This window comes from Amphibalanus amphitrite, unplaced genomic scaffold (genome assembly GCF_019059575.1).
Source record: "Amphibalanus amphitrite isolate SeventyFive unplaced genomic scaffold, NRLGWU_Aamphi_draft 000124F_arrow, whole genome shotgun sequence".
Lineage (NCBI taxonomy): Eukaryota > Metazoa > Arthropoda > Thecostraca > Balanomorpha > Balanidae > Amphibalanus > Amphibalanus amphitrite.
The window spans coordinates 169,966-188,429 of record NW_024881619.1 but is presented as its reverse complement, the minus strand read 5'-3'; the positions used below and the strand labels follow the sequence as shown (position 1 = coordinate 188,429).

At 49.7% G+C, this 18,464-nt stretch overlaps 1 protein-coding gene across 5 annotated transcripts in view; it reads right to left on the bottom strand.

The window, feature by feature from the left end:
* Window positions 1-1,631: 1,631 nt before the first annotated feature.
* LOC122381658 (dynactin subunit 1-like) overlaps window positions 1,632-18,464 on the bottom strand; it is an 83,768-nt gene continuing 66,935 nt past the window's right edge. For all 5 annotated transcript variants that reach the window (XM_043366078.1, XM_043366074.1, XM_043366077.1 and 2 more), the window contains 3 exons: window positions 15,044-15,115; window positions 12,470-12,694; window positions 1,632-2,449 (listed from right to left, as the gene is read on the bottom strand). In XM_043366078.1, coding sequence (XP_043222013.1) covers window positions 2,312-2,449; window positions 12,470-12,694; window positions 15,044-15,115 — 435 coding nt within the window. In that variant the 3' untranslated portion in view covers window positions 1,632-2,311. The remainder of the gene's footprint in view (window positions 2,450-12,469; window positions 12,695-15,043; window positions 15,116-18,464) is intronic.

Sequence of the window (18,464 nt, the reverse complement as noted above, 5' to 3'; positions counted from 1 at the left end):
TGAAGAGACGACTCCACGTTACATAATTATACGGATTACATTACTATTCAGATAATAGACGGGACGAGCGCTAAAACTACCATTGAACACGGATTCACTACAGCACGACTTTTCAAGGTGCTTTGTCCATCCATTTGTCCACACTTTCTTTACTACGGTGTCCGGTCCATATTCTCTTCTTAGCCGGGACGTATCACGAATTAGTGATATCGGACACCTAGCGGGTGATCACTTACGGAGACCGGACAGACGACACGCCACCACTTAGCTGAGCACTTACCCCACTAGGGACATCCGTGAGCCGTGACCTACTGAATAATACATCCCGGATACTCAGCGAGCCACGCGCTCAGATATCTGCGTGAGTGCGTGCCGAAGGAATCTGTAGCTTCGGTGAGCGGAGTCAGGGTTAATACATAATTTAGACCGTACCGGCATAATAATCAGTAGAATCGGATATACTGACGCCAAGAGAGCAAAGCTGTCCGTGGTTCAGAATGTCTGGTGGGGGTGACTGTTATTCCTAGTAAAACTCTGCTTTGAGGTAAAGCAGATGTGTTTTAACCTATTATGGGCGCTCATTATCCAGACAAAACCAAGTAAGTAAAATATGTCTGCCTCAACTTCGAACCACAGCTAGAGTAGTACGCTGTCCAAACTCTTAACCCGGCAGCTGCTGGGGTATTTCGCCACCCACCGTTTGCTGGGGGGGGGGGGGGCGTTAAACGCCCCCAGCCGATAACTCGAGAACCAATAGGCGCAGCGAAACGCACGAGGCGGCAAACGAAAGAACGCGACGAGACGCTTCAGATGAGTACTTTAAAGTTGAATTTTGAGGTCACAGGTCAGGTCAAGGTCAGGTCAAACACCTGAAATCGGGCTTTCAGTAGCATGGACTTCAGGACTTCGCAATGGGCGCCTCTCGTCATAAACTCTGTCAAAACGGTGCACAATCCATCATATAAGGCCTACAAGAGTGTCAGCTCCATGCAGGGGTCAGTCAAGCATAGGTCAGGGTCAAGGTCAGGTCAACCGGGCAGGCACATATCCCCGAAAATAAAAACTGATATTCGCAGCCTGTGACACATGTTTTATGGGTAATTTGGGGCGTAGAACACGATGGTGACATTCATTTTATCATATGTGTACGTGTTTGGCTAAAAAAGTTCAATTTAAGAAATTCATGTATCATGGTCGTGAAGTAGTCACGAGAAATTGCCAAGATTCAGTTCAAGATTTTGGAAAATGCGGAACGATAATCAATAATCGAAGATAGCCATTTGATTTTCCATGGTATTGGCAGTCTAATGGCGTTTACGGCATGTCTATATGTCTATTCTGTGATTTTATATGATTTTTTGAACATATGCCGTTTTTGGTCGAAAACTCAGAAATCATGACGTCACTAAAACCTCGATATCTCAAAAATTTTCCGACCGATTTTTTTGAAACTTCGTCACAATAAACTTCAATCAATTCCCTACAGGTACCCAAAATTTGGCGCGCCTGCGGCGCGCCGTTTTTATGCTATGGCCCGGCGAAAAAAGTGGGGGCGTTTAACGCCCCCCCCAGCAACTCGCGGGTTAACGCGCTCTCACACCAGGCCCATATCGTTCGCACACACAGTCAGCTCCAGTAAATAAATATTTATTAGCAAGCGAACGTGCCCCTCAGCGTCCAACGCCTCGGGAAGCGTGCACCCTCCAATATCGAACCTGCAGTGCTCATTCGCCCACCACGGGACGCGCCGACTGTGCAGGGACCACATTAGTGACTAACATAGAGGTGTGGATTCAACTAAAGCTGCTCTCAATGCAGAGAATCTGTCCGCCCGGCACACATCACAGACACAATGATCAGAGGAAACACTCCAAGCACGGAGCGCACACAGACTCCCGTTTTCCAACACTAAACAAGACCATCAGCCTGGAAGGCACGAGCCGCGAAGGATCAGTTCCCACTCTCCAATGCCACACACCGTCTGGAAGAAGTTCCTATCCATCCCAGTTATCACTTAGCGCCATAGAAGTCTGTGAGAGACAGGACAGAGCGACTACATCACGCCGTGCGGGCGCACGGTGGAAGAATCGTTCTAGTAGAGCGGCCAGCGCACATTGGGTCAATAGATACCCCAAAATAGCCTATTGACGCAGCGGTCTTCCTTTTCTTACGGCGGATAAGCGACGCACAGTGGGACGAATAAATATCCTACACCAGTCATCGATGCACAGTGGGTTTCTTGCTCTTACAACGAATTCGCGGTGCACAGTGCGTCAGTTCATCACCTCCGGGCCATTCGAAGCGGCTCCGCTCAGACGGCGATAAGGGAGACGAGCTGGTGGTGGATCTTCTCCACGTCCTGGGGAGTCACGTCCAGAGGCACGCAGGGTCCGGAGACACCCGGTAGGGTGACGCGACCGAGCAGCTGCGACGGGCCAGACGACAGCGTCTGGAACACAAGGTCACGGCAGGTCAGGCCATGTCACCGAGTAAAAGAGATGAGAGGGGCTGGAAGACAGCGTCTAAAACAAGAGGTCGGGTCAGGGCAGGTCACTGATCACTAGAGTGTATCGATAACCGAGATTTGCAAGGAAACTGGCATATGTTTTGGCGCAAGGACATAAAAATAATATCTAGGCGCAACATTTTCCTCAAAACTCAAGATTAACTGACCCGGAACGGTTTTTGTAAACCCCTTTCAAACCGCTGCGGTCGTAGGATGAAGCTTTAGTTCACCCTTTTGACGCTAGATGGCAGTGATTCAAGACTGTCTGTAACTTAATTTCAGACACTTGTAAGCGTAAAAAAGCAGTTGGGACTAAATTATGCACATTTTCTTACACCACTGGGTTTGGTATATTGCTGTTTTTTTCCATTGCAAGTGTTTTTAAACGCATAGCTTTCCACACATAAACACACATTATACACAAAATACATTACATGCATAGCGCCCTGAGTCCTGAAACAGGAACAAATGAGTAGTAGATTAGACAACTATTTGCAACTGGGCTCTTGACGCCTCGTACTTTTATGACTACATATAACCGGTATTATTGTGTTACCAGCGACCAACTGTCACAGTAGACACTGGTCAGGTGATCAGTAACTGGTGACCGGTCAGCCACTTTGCCATCCGTCCTCTTAACCCTCGCATGTGTGCGGCGTTTTCCAGCTTCTAATGTGTAGGGGGGGGGGTCGATTGGACCCCCCCCTTGCCGTTTGGCCCCTGATCGAGCTAGAGCTTCGCGGAAAAAACGAGCGTGTTGCACGTGACGAGAGGAAGCCGATGATACCCAATTTTAAGGTCCTAGGTCATTGGTTGACCTTCCAGGTCAGGTCAATGACCCAAAGTCGGGAAAATCGGGACCTGTTAGAAAGTCGTAAAGTGTGGCTGCTAAGGGGTTTTTCGGGGTGCTGATCACGAATATCGTGTTAGTTTTGATTACAGATGATGTCTTGAAGCATTTAGACCAGGTCGGGTCAGGTCAGGTCAGGTCAACCAGTAGGCGTCGTGACGGGTATTCGTAGTACGTGTCAACCGCCTCTGACAGCTTCGTAACATGTTACGAAGTCACCAAAACTACTTCGTAAATGTTCAAATGGTTGCTAAATTCGAATTCAGCTCCAAAAACTAGCCTAGAAACATGTAAAACTCGAAAAAGTGACCCGAGGTCACCCGAGGTCACCAAAGGTCAATGACCTGACCTGACCTTCAGGTGACCTTGACACACACGGGAGTAACATCAAATCACATGTTTGAACGTTTGAAACCACGAAAAGCTTGCAAACACGCGGCTAGTGCGAGCCGACATACGCGAAATCGCGATTCCGGCCAAACATGGTCTCGGAAAAGAGGTCACAGGTCAAAGGTCATTTGGGTCAGGGTCATGAAATTTTCAGGGTAGGTGTAAAATTGATCAATGCGAGGGTACTGAAAGTTTCGTCGCGATCGGCCGCTTTTTACGCGAGTTATTCGCGAAAAACCATGGGGGGGGGTCCATCCGACCCCCCCCCCCCTACACATGCGAGGGTTAATTCTCACGACTAACTCATTATCATCCTTGCTTGCACTTCTCCGTGTTCCGGACTAACGGTAACGGTCCGCCTAGCAGACAACCGGTGGAAGTCAGCTTCGGAGTGACCATTTCAACGAATGTGTGCTCTGTCCCGTTGCGACCTGCCATCAAAACAATATGTCCCGGCGCTGATATGCCGTCCCAGCGCTATAGCGCACTAGTCGTAAGTGGTTGACTGAACCTTACATTGCCCCTTTCATACATTGTCCCCCTTTCGTGTTTTATCATCCCAGCATAGCATGACTCTCGGAGCATTGCAGCCATTATGGTGTCTTTTGACTGAGACGCTGCGGCACACAGCCGGTGCCCGATGGTCGACTTATTCTGATATTGTTCTCTCCCCTCTTATTCATTCATTCATCATACAACGGCCCTAAAATGTTCTCGAATAGACTGAGTGGCTCTAACCAAGCATTACAAAACAAACCCACTTAGCAGTCTCCGAATGTCTGCTGTTAAAATTAGTAGGTGCGTAGGTGCAACCCAAACCGACGAGTGGCCGCGTCAAGCGGTCCCTCAGTGCCCCAGAGGTGGTCACTGTCGGGGACTCGGGGTAGAACTTATCACAACTCAGCATATCATACCGGGCTGCCGTGAGCTCCTCTCTTGCCGCACGGCGAAGTGACGGTGAAAATCGTGCTCTGGTAGTATTACACAATACACTTATAGCTCGCGTCCCAAACAAACAGTTACTGCCGGCGAAGGCCCCAACCATTCACCGCACTATGGTGCAGGTCCCTTGGCTTTCCCGCCACCCGTGTCGCCGCGACCAACGGCGGCGACAGTGCCGTCACCGGTCCCCTCGAGACCCGGCGTGCGGCCAGCGAGTGATGCCCTGCGCTGCGGATGTCCCCGCTGATCATCTTCATACCAATCCTCATCCGCATACCGCCCATACCCTCAATGCTAATCGAGTTTTCACGTCAGCCACTAGGAAGGAAGATAAAAAAACGAAGAGTGACTCTCCTCCCCCCCCCCACATACCGCTGCTTCGGTCATATCGTGCTCTACCTGAGTCCGCACAATACATTGACAACGGTACCAGAAGTAACCGGGCCTGCCAACGACGGTACCATGCACATGAGGCCTCAGATGCATGACGTCTCTCGCGAGTGAGACCGGACCAGCCAGGCACCGACATGTGACGTGCTCTTTCAGCATCTCTGTGCCTCGGCTTATGATCCCAGTCCGCAATACCTACTCCTCTCCGCACATATTTGTACCCGAACAGGCGCGTCTAGGTGGAATAGGCACACTACGAAACTGAACTGCCGCATGCGAGAGACGGCTACAGTCAGCCAGGACTCGTGAGTCTGCGGTATGTTTCAACACAGGAACACATGCAAGAGCCCGGTCACCGGCACATATTGCCTTGTCAACTAGTCTGTTATATGACCCCTGCTGTAGCTAGCTCTCGTTCGGGCCCTGCTCGGCGCACTTGTCGATGAGACCAATGACGAGACCGACTTTTATGACGGTCCGTCTCCGCCGCGCCAACTGAGTTAATAAAATACCTTTCACTATTGTTTTCATACATAATCATATTTCTTCACTCATGTGCTGTACACGCTTCGCGTCTGTTGCCGCTCAGCTGTTTCAAGCGTCACAGGCTCTAAATGAAGAGTTCTTTGCTAAATGACGGTGAACTGGGGTGGTGCGCGATAGGCACTGGTGTACGCAATGCACTTAAGTTTTTAGGGTATTTCTATTACTTTGCTCAAATTCAATGGCCATTTGTGACTCAGACAAACATATAGTGATTATAGAACAGGAGACATGACAACAGCACGAAAACATAGCCTAGGGAATAAGTGCAGGGATGCGGTTTGATACTGCTAATGATAAAGGTGCAGATATGGGCGTTGAAAGTCCATTCAAGCCTTCCAACGCATGTAACGCGCTCCTACACACCCCTAGGTATAATTTAGGCTTCGTTCGGCCCCAGACAGAACAGGGCCTGGGCCGAGAGCCAAGAGTAAAACTAGGGCAAAATAGGTTCATGTGTAGCTAAGAGTCCACACTCCTTGCATGTTTTGTTATTTTTTACTATGAAGTATGCCAAAGGAACCTCTAGCTGTCATTTAAAGTTATAAAACTGGACGTCTGAAACACATTATTATGGGAAATAAAGAAAAACAAACGCTATTGACTGAGTAAAATCAGCATCAGGCACCACAAATTGTGTTAAAACGGGGTTACGGACAAAAGTACGTATCGCTAAAGTACGTAGGACAAAAGTACGTAAGCAAAAGTACGTAGGATTTAAGTACGTATCGCAGAAGTACGTACAGTATAAAGTACGTATGAACAAAAGTACGTCAGGGACAAAAGTACGTATCGCAGAAGTACGTACAATATAAAGTACGTATGGACAAAAGTACGCCAAGGGCAAAAGTACGTATCGCAGAAGTACGTACAGTATAAAGTACGTATGGACAAAAGTACGTCAGGGACAAAAGTACGTATCGCAGAAGTACGTACTGTATAAAGTACGTATGGACAAAAGTACGTCAGGGACAAAAGTACGTATCGCAGAAGTACGTAGGGTATAAAGTACGTATGGACAAAAGTACGTCACGGACAAAAGTACGTATAGCTAATGTACGTAGGGTAAAAAGTACGTATGGACAAAAGTACGTATCGCAGAAGTACGTAGGGTATAAAGTACGTATGGACAAAAGTACGTCACGTACAAAAGCCTACGTATAGCAAATGTACGTAGGGTATAAAGTAGGGTAGCCTTGGGCAAGACGCCCCAGATAATTTATTTCGCTGCATAGGTACCTTCTTTTGTCTCACATCACCTGGAAGGCCAAATTTGTGCTCAATGTGTTCTTTGGACATTTTAATTTAAATTCCATCCCTCAAATTCATTCACTTATGATCGGACTCCCAGCTAGGAAGTGCTTTGTGAAGCAACTGCAAATGGGGCATTTTGCCCCAACCCCAGGGCAAAACGCCCCACAGCCTGAGGCAAGAAGCCCCATACCTACACTAGATTAACCCTCGCGGGCCCGGGGGGCGTTTTTCGCCCCCCCCCCCTCCTGGCGAATATTTGCGATAGCTCCCGAACGCTTAGAAATAAGAAAGCAAAATTTTCAGTACCTTTTCTTCCATCAATTTGGCATCTTCTGAAATAAAAAATTTGGACCTAGCCCCATTGATGACGTCACAAAGTCGATTTTTCTAGACCCCTGCACGGCAAACTTCGGTGTCACAGACGCGAACTTCAAATAGCTGCTAAAAATAGAGTTTTAAAGATAAAGATCAATTACGAGCACGGTTGTGTAGCATTTGACCTAGACAAAAATACTAAAATAGTTTTAGTGACCTGAGATCAGAGGTCAGGTCAACGACCCCGAGCTGTGGTTTTAGTTTTTCGCAAATAACTTCGACAAAAATGGTCCTAAAGCTACGGCAGTGGTACCATCGCATTTGTCTTGGCAAGCCGCGTCGAATGATATATATTTTGTTTGGAAAAGGGCAAGCTTTATGTTGACCTCATGTGACCTCGAATGACCTTTGGTTGACCTTGACACATCAAAAGTCGTTTATGATGGATTCGTACCCGCTGATCACGAATCTGGCATCTATTTTCCTCTAAGCCTTTATTTAGAGCCTCCGGATGGCAAAATTGTCTTATTTATTATTACTAACTTGAATCAGTGAAATAGTCTCTAGCAAGGACTCTCTTCTGTGACCTTGACCTTTGAGCAGCCTTGTGTCGTAAGATGAACCACAAATAGGGACCTGATAAGCCTCAAAACATTTCAAAACATCTTGGAAGTTGACACACAAGATGTACGAAAAAGTGTAAATTTGAGGTCAATTTTGAGCATGACCTTGACCTTGAACTTTGATGTTGAGTACATTTTCGGAATTCTCAGATTCTCTTCTTTCGTTTGACACCCAATTTTACCGGTTTTATGCATCCTGCCGTCCTCTAGAACGCTCACTTTGAGATCACTACACATGTGCCGGTTTTTGCCTTTGACCTTGACCTCTGACCTTGGAAATTGACCTGAGGTCAAAAATTTTGAGTGCTTTAGAAGCGTCTCGTAAGGACCTTTCGATTGGTATTGCTTTTGTTTGCGTAGCTCTCTTACTTACGGAGTTAGACAGGGGGCGAAAAACGCCCCTCCCCGGGCTGCGGTGGTTGGAATTACTCCCCGGGCCCGGCCGGGTTAACAGAAGAGAGGATCTTTCCCCAGAACCCTGCCAGTTCCGAGAAACATCGGTGAGGCGTTTTACCTCGGCGGGGAGACTTGCCCCGGTCTACCCTATGTGTGGACAATAGTACGTCACGGACAAAAGTACGTATAGCAAATGTACGTAGGGTATTAAGTAGGGGAAGGTGGGGTAAGACGGCCCAGCGGGGCAAGACGGACCACCAGCCCTCCCGGCTGAACCGCTGCTGGTATCTACTGCTTTATGCACTCACTATGTTTGTTTTCCTTCGTAACAATGGCCACCTTGAGCTCATGCTGCTAGGATGCATAGCTTTTGAGTTATTGAGAAAAATGTTGTTTTTCGTCAAACCGATCTAATATAAGAGGTCTACGGGTGATTCAATTACGGCGCCTTTCTGGCATGATTAGTTTCTATTTTGCAATTAACTGTGTAGAACAAAGTTATAAACTTAGTTATAGTCACACTTTAGGAAAGGCAAGGTTTTGCAATGTTGGGCTATTTGACATATACGTCATGATAATGACAGAATTTAGATTTGGGGCAAGACGGACCACTGTGTTCCATCTTACCCTGTGGTGGTCCATTGTACCCTGCATATGGAAAGTTCTTTCCCAAAACATTGACACAAGCTTAAGTAAGCAAATTTTTCAGGAAGGAGTCTTTGTTGCATGTGAGCCATGCATGCAAGTGTTCAGTTAGCATGCATTCGTGCCAAACGACAATCAACACACATGTTCCCAGCTTTTAGCTTAGCTGCACTTCCATCACACATGAGTAAAGAATAAAGGCTCATTTTGTTATTTTACCATTCTGGTTACTTTTTCTTACAAGAGTACAGAGCAGAAGTGTAACACACATGAACGGATAGCAGGCACTGCTGGGTGGTCCGTCTTACCCCACGTTTTTTCTTGTCTGAGTTTTTGACATGTCCCTCTTTAAGAGCATCCACCACCTAGATGTCTTTAATTTGAAATTTAGTCTTTACACATATCAACAGAGGAAGGATTGAGCATTCCGAAGACTATAAATAATATGAATTACGAGAGCAGTGTAGCAAGATATGCGGCCTCAAACCTTAGCTGGTCCGTCTTACCCCACCTTCCCCTACGTACCCCACCCTTGGGTTAAGTTGATCAATGTGTAGGTAATACCTTTCTCATTCTTTATTTAATGAGCATTTGTTACAAGGCATAGCAAAATTTCTCGATGAGTAAATAGGCGAAATGGACAAAGCTATATTATTTGGTATATGAATTTATCATGAGTTCCCTGTAGTATGGCAACAGAGCAGCAATAAAGAACAAGTGGCTCAACTTACACTACTATACCCTACTTCTAGCATACGTACTTTATACACTACGTACTTTGGCATACGAGCCGTACGTACTTTTGGCATACGTACTTTTTACACTACGTACTTTTGCATACGAACTTTTGCGTACGAACATTTGCGTACGTACTTTTGGTATACGTACTTTATACACTACGTACTTTTGCATACGTACTTTTGCGTACGAACATTTGCGTACGTACTTTTGGCATACGTACTTTATACACAACGTACTTTTGCATACGGACTTTTTCGTACGAACATTTGCGTACGTACTTTTTTCATACGTACATTTTACACTACGTACTTTTGCATACGTACTTTTGCGTACGAACATTTGCGTACGTACTTTTAGCATACGTACTTTATGCACTACGTACTTTTTCATACGTACTTTTGCGTACGAACATTTGCGTACGTACTTTTGACATACGTACTTTATGCACTACGCATTTTTGCATACGTACTTTTGCGTACGAACATTTGCGTACGTACTTTTGGCATACGAACTTTATCGCCTACGTATATTTGCGTACGAACATTTGCATACGTACTTTTGTCCTACGTACTTTAGCGATACGTACTTTAGTCCTAAAATCGTTAAAACGCCGTGCCGACGCTAGCGCCATCTACAATTCTAGATGGCGCTAGTAGGTTTTCCCATAGGAGCCCGTGTTACGGCGAGATGGTCTCAAAGAAGTGGGCGCGGACCAGACAAAACTGACTGCAGGACACTGATTTTGTGTTTTTCTTACTCACAAATGTATAGCGCCACTTTATCTGACAGTTTCCTCTCAATCTGGAATAAAAACCCTCAAATCGATACACTCTACTGATCACGGCAGATGAGAGGGGCCAGAGGACGGCGACTGGAATACACGGATCAGGTCAGGTCAGGTCAGGCCATGTCACTGAACATATAAGAGGGGCCCGACGACAACGTTTGGAACACACCGGTTAGGTCAGGGCCAGGGTTGGCAGGGGGTGGCAAAAACTGGTTTTTGCCAGTGGTTTTAACCGGTTTGAACCGGCTGGCAGAAACCCCGGTGGCAAAAACTGGCAAAAACTGGATAAAACTCAGGTGGGCCAAACCACAACTTTTCTAGTTAGGAATGGATCTGAAATGTACAAATGCATTTCTTGATGTTATAGAGATGCACCAAACATTCTGAAGTTTGCCTCATTACTTATCCCTGCTTAAAATGTCTATGCATGTCAGTAGGCATCCACCACAGAGTGTATTTCCATGTAGGGGAGTGGGGCAAGGCTGCCACGGTAGGGTGCAGTGCGCATATCAGTGGCAGATACCCCTTCACACTTCTGATTGTGCAGGACTCACTCTTGCACTGGCTCATTTGTCACCCCCAAAAGGCGCCTTATGGAAAGCCCATGAAAATGTTTTTGAGTTATAGAACACTTCAACGGTCAATGTCACTTCTGGTTGAAAGCATAAAGCTTTCACCGAATTCTCCTAAAAATGTTTCATCTTTAAATCCATGCCTAGGCATATCATTGTGCTGGTTTTTAGTTTTTGCCAGTTTTTGCCACTTTTTGCCGGTTAAAACCGGTTTAAACCGGCAAATGGCATAAACTAGTTTTTGCCGGCAAAAATGCCAACCCTGGTCAGGGCGGGTCACCGAGCACAGGATGAGAGGGGCGGAGGACAGTATTTCGAACACACGGGTCAGGTCATGTCAGGTCAACTAGTACAGCAGCTGCGACGGGCTTGACGGCAGCGTCTGTAAAATAGGTCGGGCCAGGTCACCCGTCAGGAAGGGAGAGAGGTACTGTACTGGGTGGCAGCGTTTATAGCATACAGGTCAGCTCGATCAGCTGAAGTCACCTGCCTGAAAAACAGAGAAGGACTAGTTGGTAGAGCCTGAGCGATGAGCGTTTAACACGGGCCAGGCCACAACGCCGACAGCGTCTCTATTGCTATCGCTATGGTAAATGCATACCCAGGTCATGAGCCGAATGGTGAACTAATTACTATCACACCAATCTACATTAGGTGCGATTAGCAACGCGTCATGTGGAATTTCTGGAGGAAGGAAGGAAGAAATTCCACCAATTAGAGTTTGTTAATATGATTAAATCATACGTCAAACTGATACTCCTAACAATCACAACAGCCCCAGCTCGTAGCAGCGTGTTCCGATTAACTCGGTCCTTCCTTCCTCGCCTGTTCGCTCGAACCAAACCACATCAAAGATCTCCCCCCAAGCTGGCGGTGTCCCACAGTCAAAGGAGCGGTCAGTCGACACGCGGAAGTGATGGGGTCGGCCTACGGAGACCGTCACCATCAGATGGCCGTGTCTTTCCTCTCTCCGACCAGCCCTCATGTGACCGGTGCCGGGACGCCGTGTCAGTCCTGATAGAAACCCACAACACGCCGATCATGGGATCTTCCGTGTCCAAATCCATACCGCCAAACACGACTGTTTGTTTTTGTTTCATGGTGTTGTGAGATAAACAAACCGGGTACTACCTATTTACTAGAAATACATGACTTAAACAAAATGAGCTTGACTGCTCATTTACAAAGATGCCGTTACAGACAGCACACAACCACTGCTACTGACGGAACTGCAACAATATGACAGCCCTGCCACTCTTCTCTCACATCTACCCAGCAAACAACCAACGCTACACGTCTTCGATAGCATACATCGTGACTCCTGTCCATCCCGCAACACGGGTTGTACCGACGGCGGTCGGCACTTCTGTCAGTACAGGGCCGCCTGAGCGATGTCAGGCGACCACTTGACACGCTCAGCACCGCGCCAGGCCCGCGTCCATGACCCAGCTGTGCCGTCACGCGCCGTGAGTACCTCCGGAATTCGGGGTGCCTCTGGGGGTGTTGTTAACTCACCTTAGCGACAGGAGCCGACGGGAAGAGGCCGAAGTCGGATGAGGCGGTGCCCCCGGCCCGGTGGCGGGCCACGTAGCGCACCACGTCATCCCGCAGCTGTCGGCCGGCCTTGTTGAGCTCCTGGAGACGAGCGACGGAGCGCGCGCGGGCCGCCGCGTACTCGGTCTTCCAGCTGGGCCGAGTGAGGTCCGGTACCACCGGGTGGCACTCGTGGTCCATAACGTCCTGAGGGCGGGTCAGGTCAGGTCAGATCAGGCCCGGTCAGGTCACATCCGGTATAACTGGCTGACACTCGTGGTATATCACATCCTGAGGGCAGGGTCAGGTCAGGTCATGTCAGGCACAACATGGTGGCACTTTTAGTCCACTGTCGTATGCTGTTGCGTCTGGAGATGGCCGATCACCGCTACAATACAACTAAATATTTCGCAGCATGCATCTCTTATCCATTACCAAACACTTGCAATTAGCTACGGAATCAAATCAAGCATGCCATCAATAGCAACTCAACGGCTAGCGCCCACCTCGCCCTGAACCCAGTACGGGGAGCCGGCGGCACGGTTTGAGCCCATGGGCACGATCCACCTGTGGAACTGGCCCTCGCCGCGCCCTCACACAAAAATCGCCGCCGTCTCGCCGCAGCTTTTCTTGTAAGCGTCGCACGGGCGTCATCCTGTTAGTACGAACCGCGCCGCCGCCGTGCGGCACGCGCTCCGATTTCGGGGGACCGTAAGACGAGACCCGGCCACATCAAAGATGCGACTTCGCGCAGAGACGCATCTCTCCGGCGTTCGGCGAGTTTTCAGCTCTCCAAATGATGCAATATCGCCGAGCGCCGGTTGAGAAGTAACGCCTTGCCCACGCGTCTAGCCGAAGGCACGATAAAATAGCGGCAGAGTCGTGCATTTGCCCAGCCCGGGGCCGCTAAGAACTAAAAGTTCGGGTTTCAGGGAATGTCCGCGTTCCAAACGCGTTTTTCTCGAGCTGAGGACCGGCGTGGTGAGAAGAGGAGAGGTGAGAAAGCGGACAGCGGTGGGGGAGACGACAGAGAGTCCACGAGCCATCCGGCTACCGCGGCACAAAACGGGTGTGAGAGAACATGGTTATCTTGGCCACAGCGAGATTCTGACAAAGATCTGGAAACGGTAGAAATTAAGATGGCGTCGGTGGTGCAGAGCAGATGGGTGCACACGAGGCTTTTAGCAGACTGACGACAAATGAAAAGCATTCGAAATTAACGGGTGTAGGCCGATGGACTGAATGTCTGAATTTGAAGGCGACCGATAAGAGTTAAAGGCGTGGGTGTAAAGACATATAAAAAGTGCAATTTACATGGGCACCAATACAGCCTTGCAAATAGTTGCGAAATATATGAGCGAACCGCGGTAAAAGAAACCTGATAAGCTCGGCTCTACGGCTTTTGGTAAGCGACTCAGATTCATGAACAAATGGCGACGGTGTTGAATACCCCCCCCCCCCCCCTACCCAAACAGTTTCGTCGTCCCTCCGTCTGCCGAACCAATATGCCTTCCGATCCCTACAACACATGCCCCTGTCATTGACCCAGGTCGCCCTGGTCCGCTTCCAAACAGCGTCGCTACTCAGCAATCAACATGCCTCCATTTACGAGACCGGCTTGCATCTCCGTCCCGCGGGGCAAGATCGGGAATCCTGCCACACTCCAGAGCACAGACTCAGAGGAACGGGCAAAATCCGGCAACACAACTACATCAGGGATATCGGCGGCGGTGGAGCGGGGTACTCGGACCAGCACGGAACTGACCGGGCCCTCAGAGGCGATACCAACGGACGACACGATTACAGCCGAGGCCCCCGGACGCACGGGGAGCGACAGATCCGTGATGGGACGGACCTCACCGCGCCCGTACCGGATGGGCTACCGTCGCGCAGCCGTAATTAATGAGCCGATACGTCCGACAGCGAGTTAACATGACGTACGCCGGATTCAAACGCTGTTCGGAACCTTATGCAACCTAAAGCTGCTGTATTTTAATATGTTTGCACCCATCGGGAAGCTCACACCGGTCCGGGTTCAGATGAACACGTTCGAACGATATGTAAACATCAAAGCATCTACCAGCTGTCAACTCGCGGGATTTCCGGGAAGAAAATCATTACGTCAGAAAGGGGTATTAGGACATTCATGCTCACGTCTCATACTTCTTGCATCATAGTGTTGGCCTTATAAAATAATTGAAATAAATTTAGTGGTCTATCGTTTACCAATGTAAAATACCATCATACAGAAAGAAATCACATACACAAGATCATCATCATCAGCAGCGGCAGCAGCATAATCCTTATGATCATCAACAGAACGCAAGTTTATCAACCTCGTATCCCAAAGACTTTATTTATAAGTTAGCATCTCCGCCCACCTACCGGATCCCAACTCTTCAACTCCGTCACCCCTTTGGTCATTACAATTTCAGCAGTCGCCGACCCCGTGCTCCCGTTCCCAGTAGCTGCCTCACTCTACCCCGTATTCGGACCACGCTACCGAGGATTGCCGCTGCCGCCGCTGCCACTGCACCTGCCGACGTCGGTACTCACCCACTTCAGCTTGGTGATGCGGTTCTCCAGGTCCTTGTACTCCTCCGCCATGGTAGGAGGCTGGCGCGGCACCTGTCAAACAGACACGGCGGAAGTCAGTCAGCTATCGCCGCAGATGATTGACGGCCGATGACACGGACACGGGCGCGGCAGTTGGAGGAGCGGCACGGCGCCGCGCGCGACCGGCCGCCGTCAAAGTACTTACATGGAACGCGCCAGCAGAAGGGGCCGATGTCCATATGGGTGCATGGCTAGATAGTGGATCTCTGGGAGACACTCCCGACTGTCGAGTGCCGAGCCTAGGACGGCACGCGGTTCAACGGGACTCTCTCCGCCCACTGCACCCCACCCAGCCAGTGTTGAGAGGAGGCCGTCAAAAGTTCCTGCAGTCCAGGTCAACCGCACCGCCCTCGCCCTTGACACACCGGAAACTCAGCCTACGGGTCAACGCAGAGTGGGCGCGGCGCGCGCCGGTTCACAGGACGGGCCGACTGCAGAGGCTCGATGAATAATGGAGCCATTGGCGACCGGTGCCGGCGCCTTGCGTCATTCAAATGACCGTCGCCGGCCCCGCGCGGCCCGAACGACGCCGGATGGTAACGCCGCCCCGTCATAAGCGACACCATCCGGCCGACTTTACAAGTCAATCGCCGCCGCTGCCGGCTGCCCGCGCCGGCCGGAACATGGCCCTACTACCGGAACACGCCATCAGATGAGCGCACGCGCGCGCTGGTCACAAGAGCGGCCCTACCCACCGAGCTGCCTGCGGTTAGCGGCGGCCGAGTAGCGGTCGCTCACGCGCTGAGCGGGTCGCTCACGCGGGCGGGCGGCCACACCTTGGCTCGGCGCGGCTCCGCGCGGCCGTCAGACACGGTCACACGGAAGGGGCGGCCGGCCGGCGGGCCATCTCTCGGCCCGTCCGTCGGTCACGGCGCGGCGGCCACCTGCGGCCGGTGTCGTCAGTCGGTGTCGTCCGGAGACATGCCCCGCCGTCGACACGTGTCTAATCAGCCGAGCCGGAGGTGCCGCCGCGCGTCCGTCCGCCATTTACATGGGCCGCGTGCCGGCGCGGACAGGTGCGCCGTCAGACGGACGCTGCGTGACGCCTGCCGGCGGACCGGCGTCAGGTCCGCGGCCCCCACTGCAGCCAGCCGTGTCCCAGGCTGCAGTCGGCGAGTCGGGAGGGACCCGCTGGCTCCTACCTCCGCTAGGGAACAACCGCTGCTCAGCCTAGGTCGTGGGGAGTGACTGAAAGGAGGAATTATCAACAGATGAACTCCCAGCTGACTGAACTGAGCAGCATCGCCAACATAAACACAAAGATTTAAACACATCCATAGACCGAAAACATGACAAGCCAGCCTTGGGAACATCGTATCATCGCCCAAACATCGCAGAACAAACCCACGATCGGCTCAATCAATTGTAAACTGTTTAGACCTCCCATTGCTAGCCTTTTCTCTTCCTCGTCCCATCCAAGGCGGCCTCTCTCGTGACCCCAGCAGCACATAACCCCATCCAGGCGTGCTGATGAGAAGGGACGGCCTCTCTGGGGGTACGTGCGCAGTGAGTTGGCTGACCATCCCCAGCGCGTGGCCACTGGATTCAGCTCCGGCCCCCGGCAGCCGCGCTGACGCGTGTCCTGGGGATTGAGTGTTCCCTGCTCCGGCCCCACAGGGTACTGTGCCGGGGAGCTGAGGTATACCCCGCCCCTGAGATGTGCAAAGGGAGATGGGGCTTCCAGAAGCGTGGGAACGTGGAAATTCTGCCACCGCACCGCGCCAAAGCGGTTTGAAAGGGTGGAGGAGGCACATAAGTTAACCGCGAATGCCTTCATGATGTAGGTCTTAGACAGAGCCGACTTTCCCAAGAGCGGAGTGGCTGTATTCTGTACGAGTTAATGTCTCTAACGAAACTGGTGAAGAGGAACGCTGGTGAAATACGTTCTAGGTGAGGAACCTACATGGACCTAACTCTACATCTAAATACTAACTGCAGGGCCAAAACGCAGAACACTTACCTCAATTTACAACAGCTATCTCAAGATACAAGCTAAAAATGCGATGTGTACACACGAGTTAAACATGGCAAGATAGTGAAATAAGCAAATATGGTCCGAAGTCCCCGACATATTTGCGTGTCGGTTGACAAAACCGGTAGACCAGCAAGATATGCTGCAGTGTAATATGTCAGAATCAGCGGCAAACGTGTTTATAACCACAAGACGCCGTACAACTTTCGATAACTGCATATAAATAAACAAAATATTAGAAAAGTTAGAGCAGTACCTAGGTCTGGTCCTCTTTTAGCCCCTCTGAGTGATGGCATACGTTGTTCGTTGACAATCTTGAGCCATCACACCGATGCTGCATCTGACATGACAGCAGACATCTGAGCATCCTGCCAGCCGGATCTACACGACAGCGACACTATACGTCGGGCTGCGCTCCCACCTCAAGATTTTCCATCTAGTCCCGGCACAACCTACGCTGGTCGCGAGAAAGTTTGTTGCACCTGCATGACAACTTCTAAACTTAGCGCCCTAAATTAATTGGTGCTTTTGGTGAAATATTTGGTGAAGTATTAAGGCCGGAACACAGCTTTTCAGCTCGCAAATCGCGTCTCGCTTCTCCCATTGCAATGCATGGCATATTTTCAGCTCCCAACACGCAGGTCGTCTCGCTTTTACGCCGCGAAATCACGCCGGATCCTGCTCGGAAAACGCGAGCGAAACGCGAGCGAAACGCAAGCAAAATCAGTCCGGCGCGAGTTGCAAGCTGAAAAGTTGAATCTGTTTCAACTTTTCAGCTTCTCTGCTCGCGAAATGCAAGCGAAATAGCGTCAGTAACCATGGAAACCAAATAAAGCACCTTGGCTTACGGCAATTTTAACTAAATACCGGCGTGGCCTCCTGCCTCCAGCACATCGGTATTCATTTGATTGACAATTTGATACGTACAACGTATTAAATTGTTTAGTTTTTATATTTCGATGTTTAAAGAAATCTTAACACGTAGGTATATTGTACTGCGGTCAACATAAAATGAGGAATCCGTAGGAATTTTTTTTTCCTCAAAAATCTCCCCTTCGTAATTTTCTTCAAAATCAGTAAAACATACCTAAATTTGATTAGAAAATGGTAACTTTTACTTCCGTTCAAAAAATTATATGCCTGGCATGTAGAATTCGGGCTGTAGACAAATTTTGACATTGTGGTCCCATTGCTTAGGATGTTCAGCGTTTCAAATAGTAATTTCATGTATTTCCGTAAAACCATAACGACTTTGTAGACAAAACTTTTCAGAGTGGCAATGCGGGGTAATTTTGCCGGTGCTAGTGGAACAGCTTTGACGGTGCTCTCAAGATTGCTAAGCTGGAACGGCCGACTTGATAAGAGTAGCGGCGAAACACCTTCAATTAA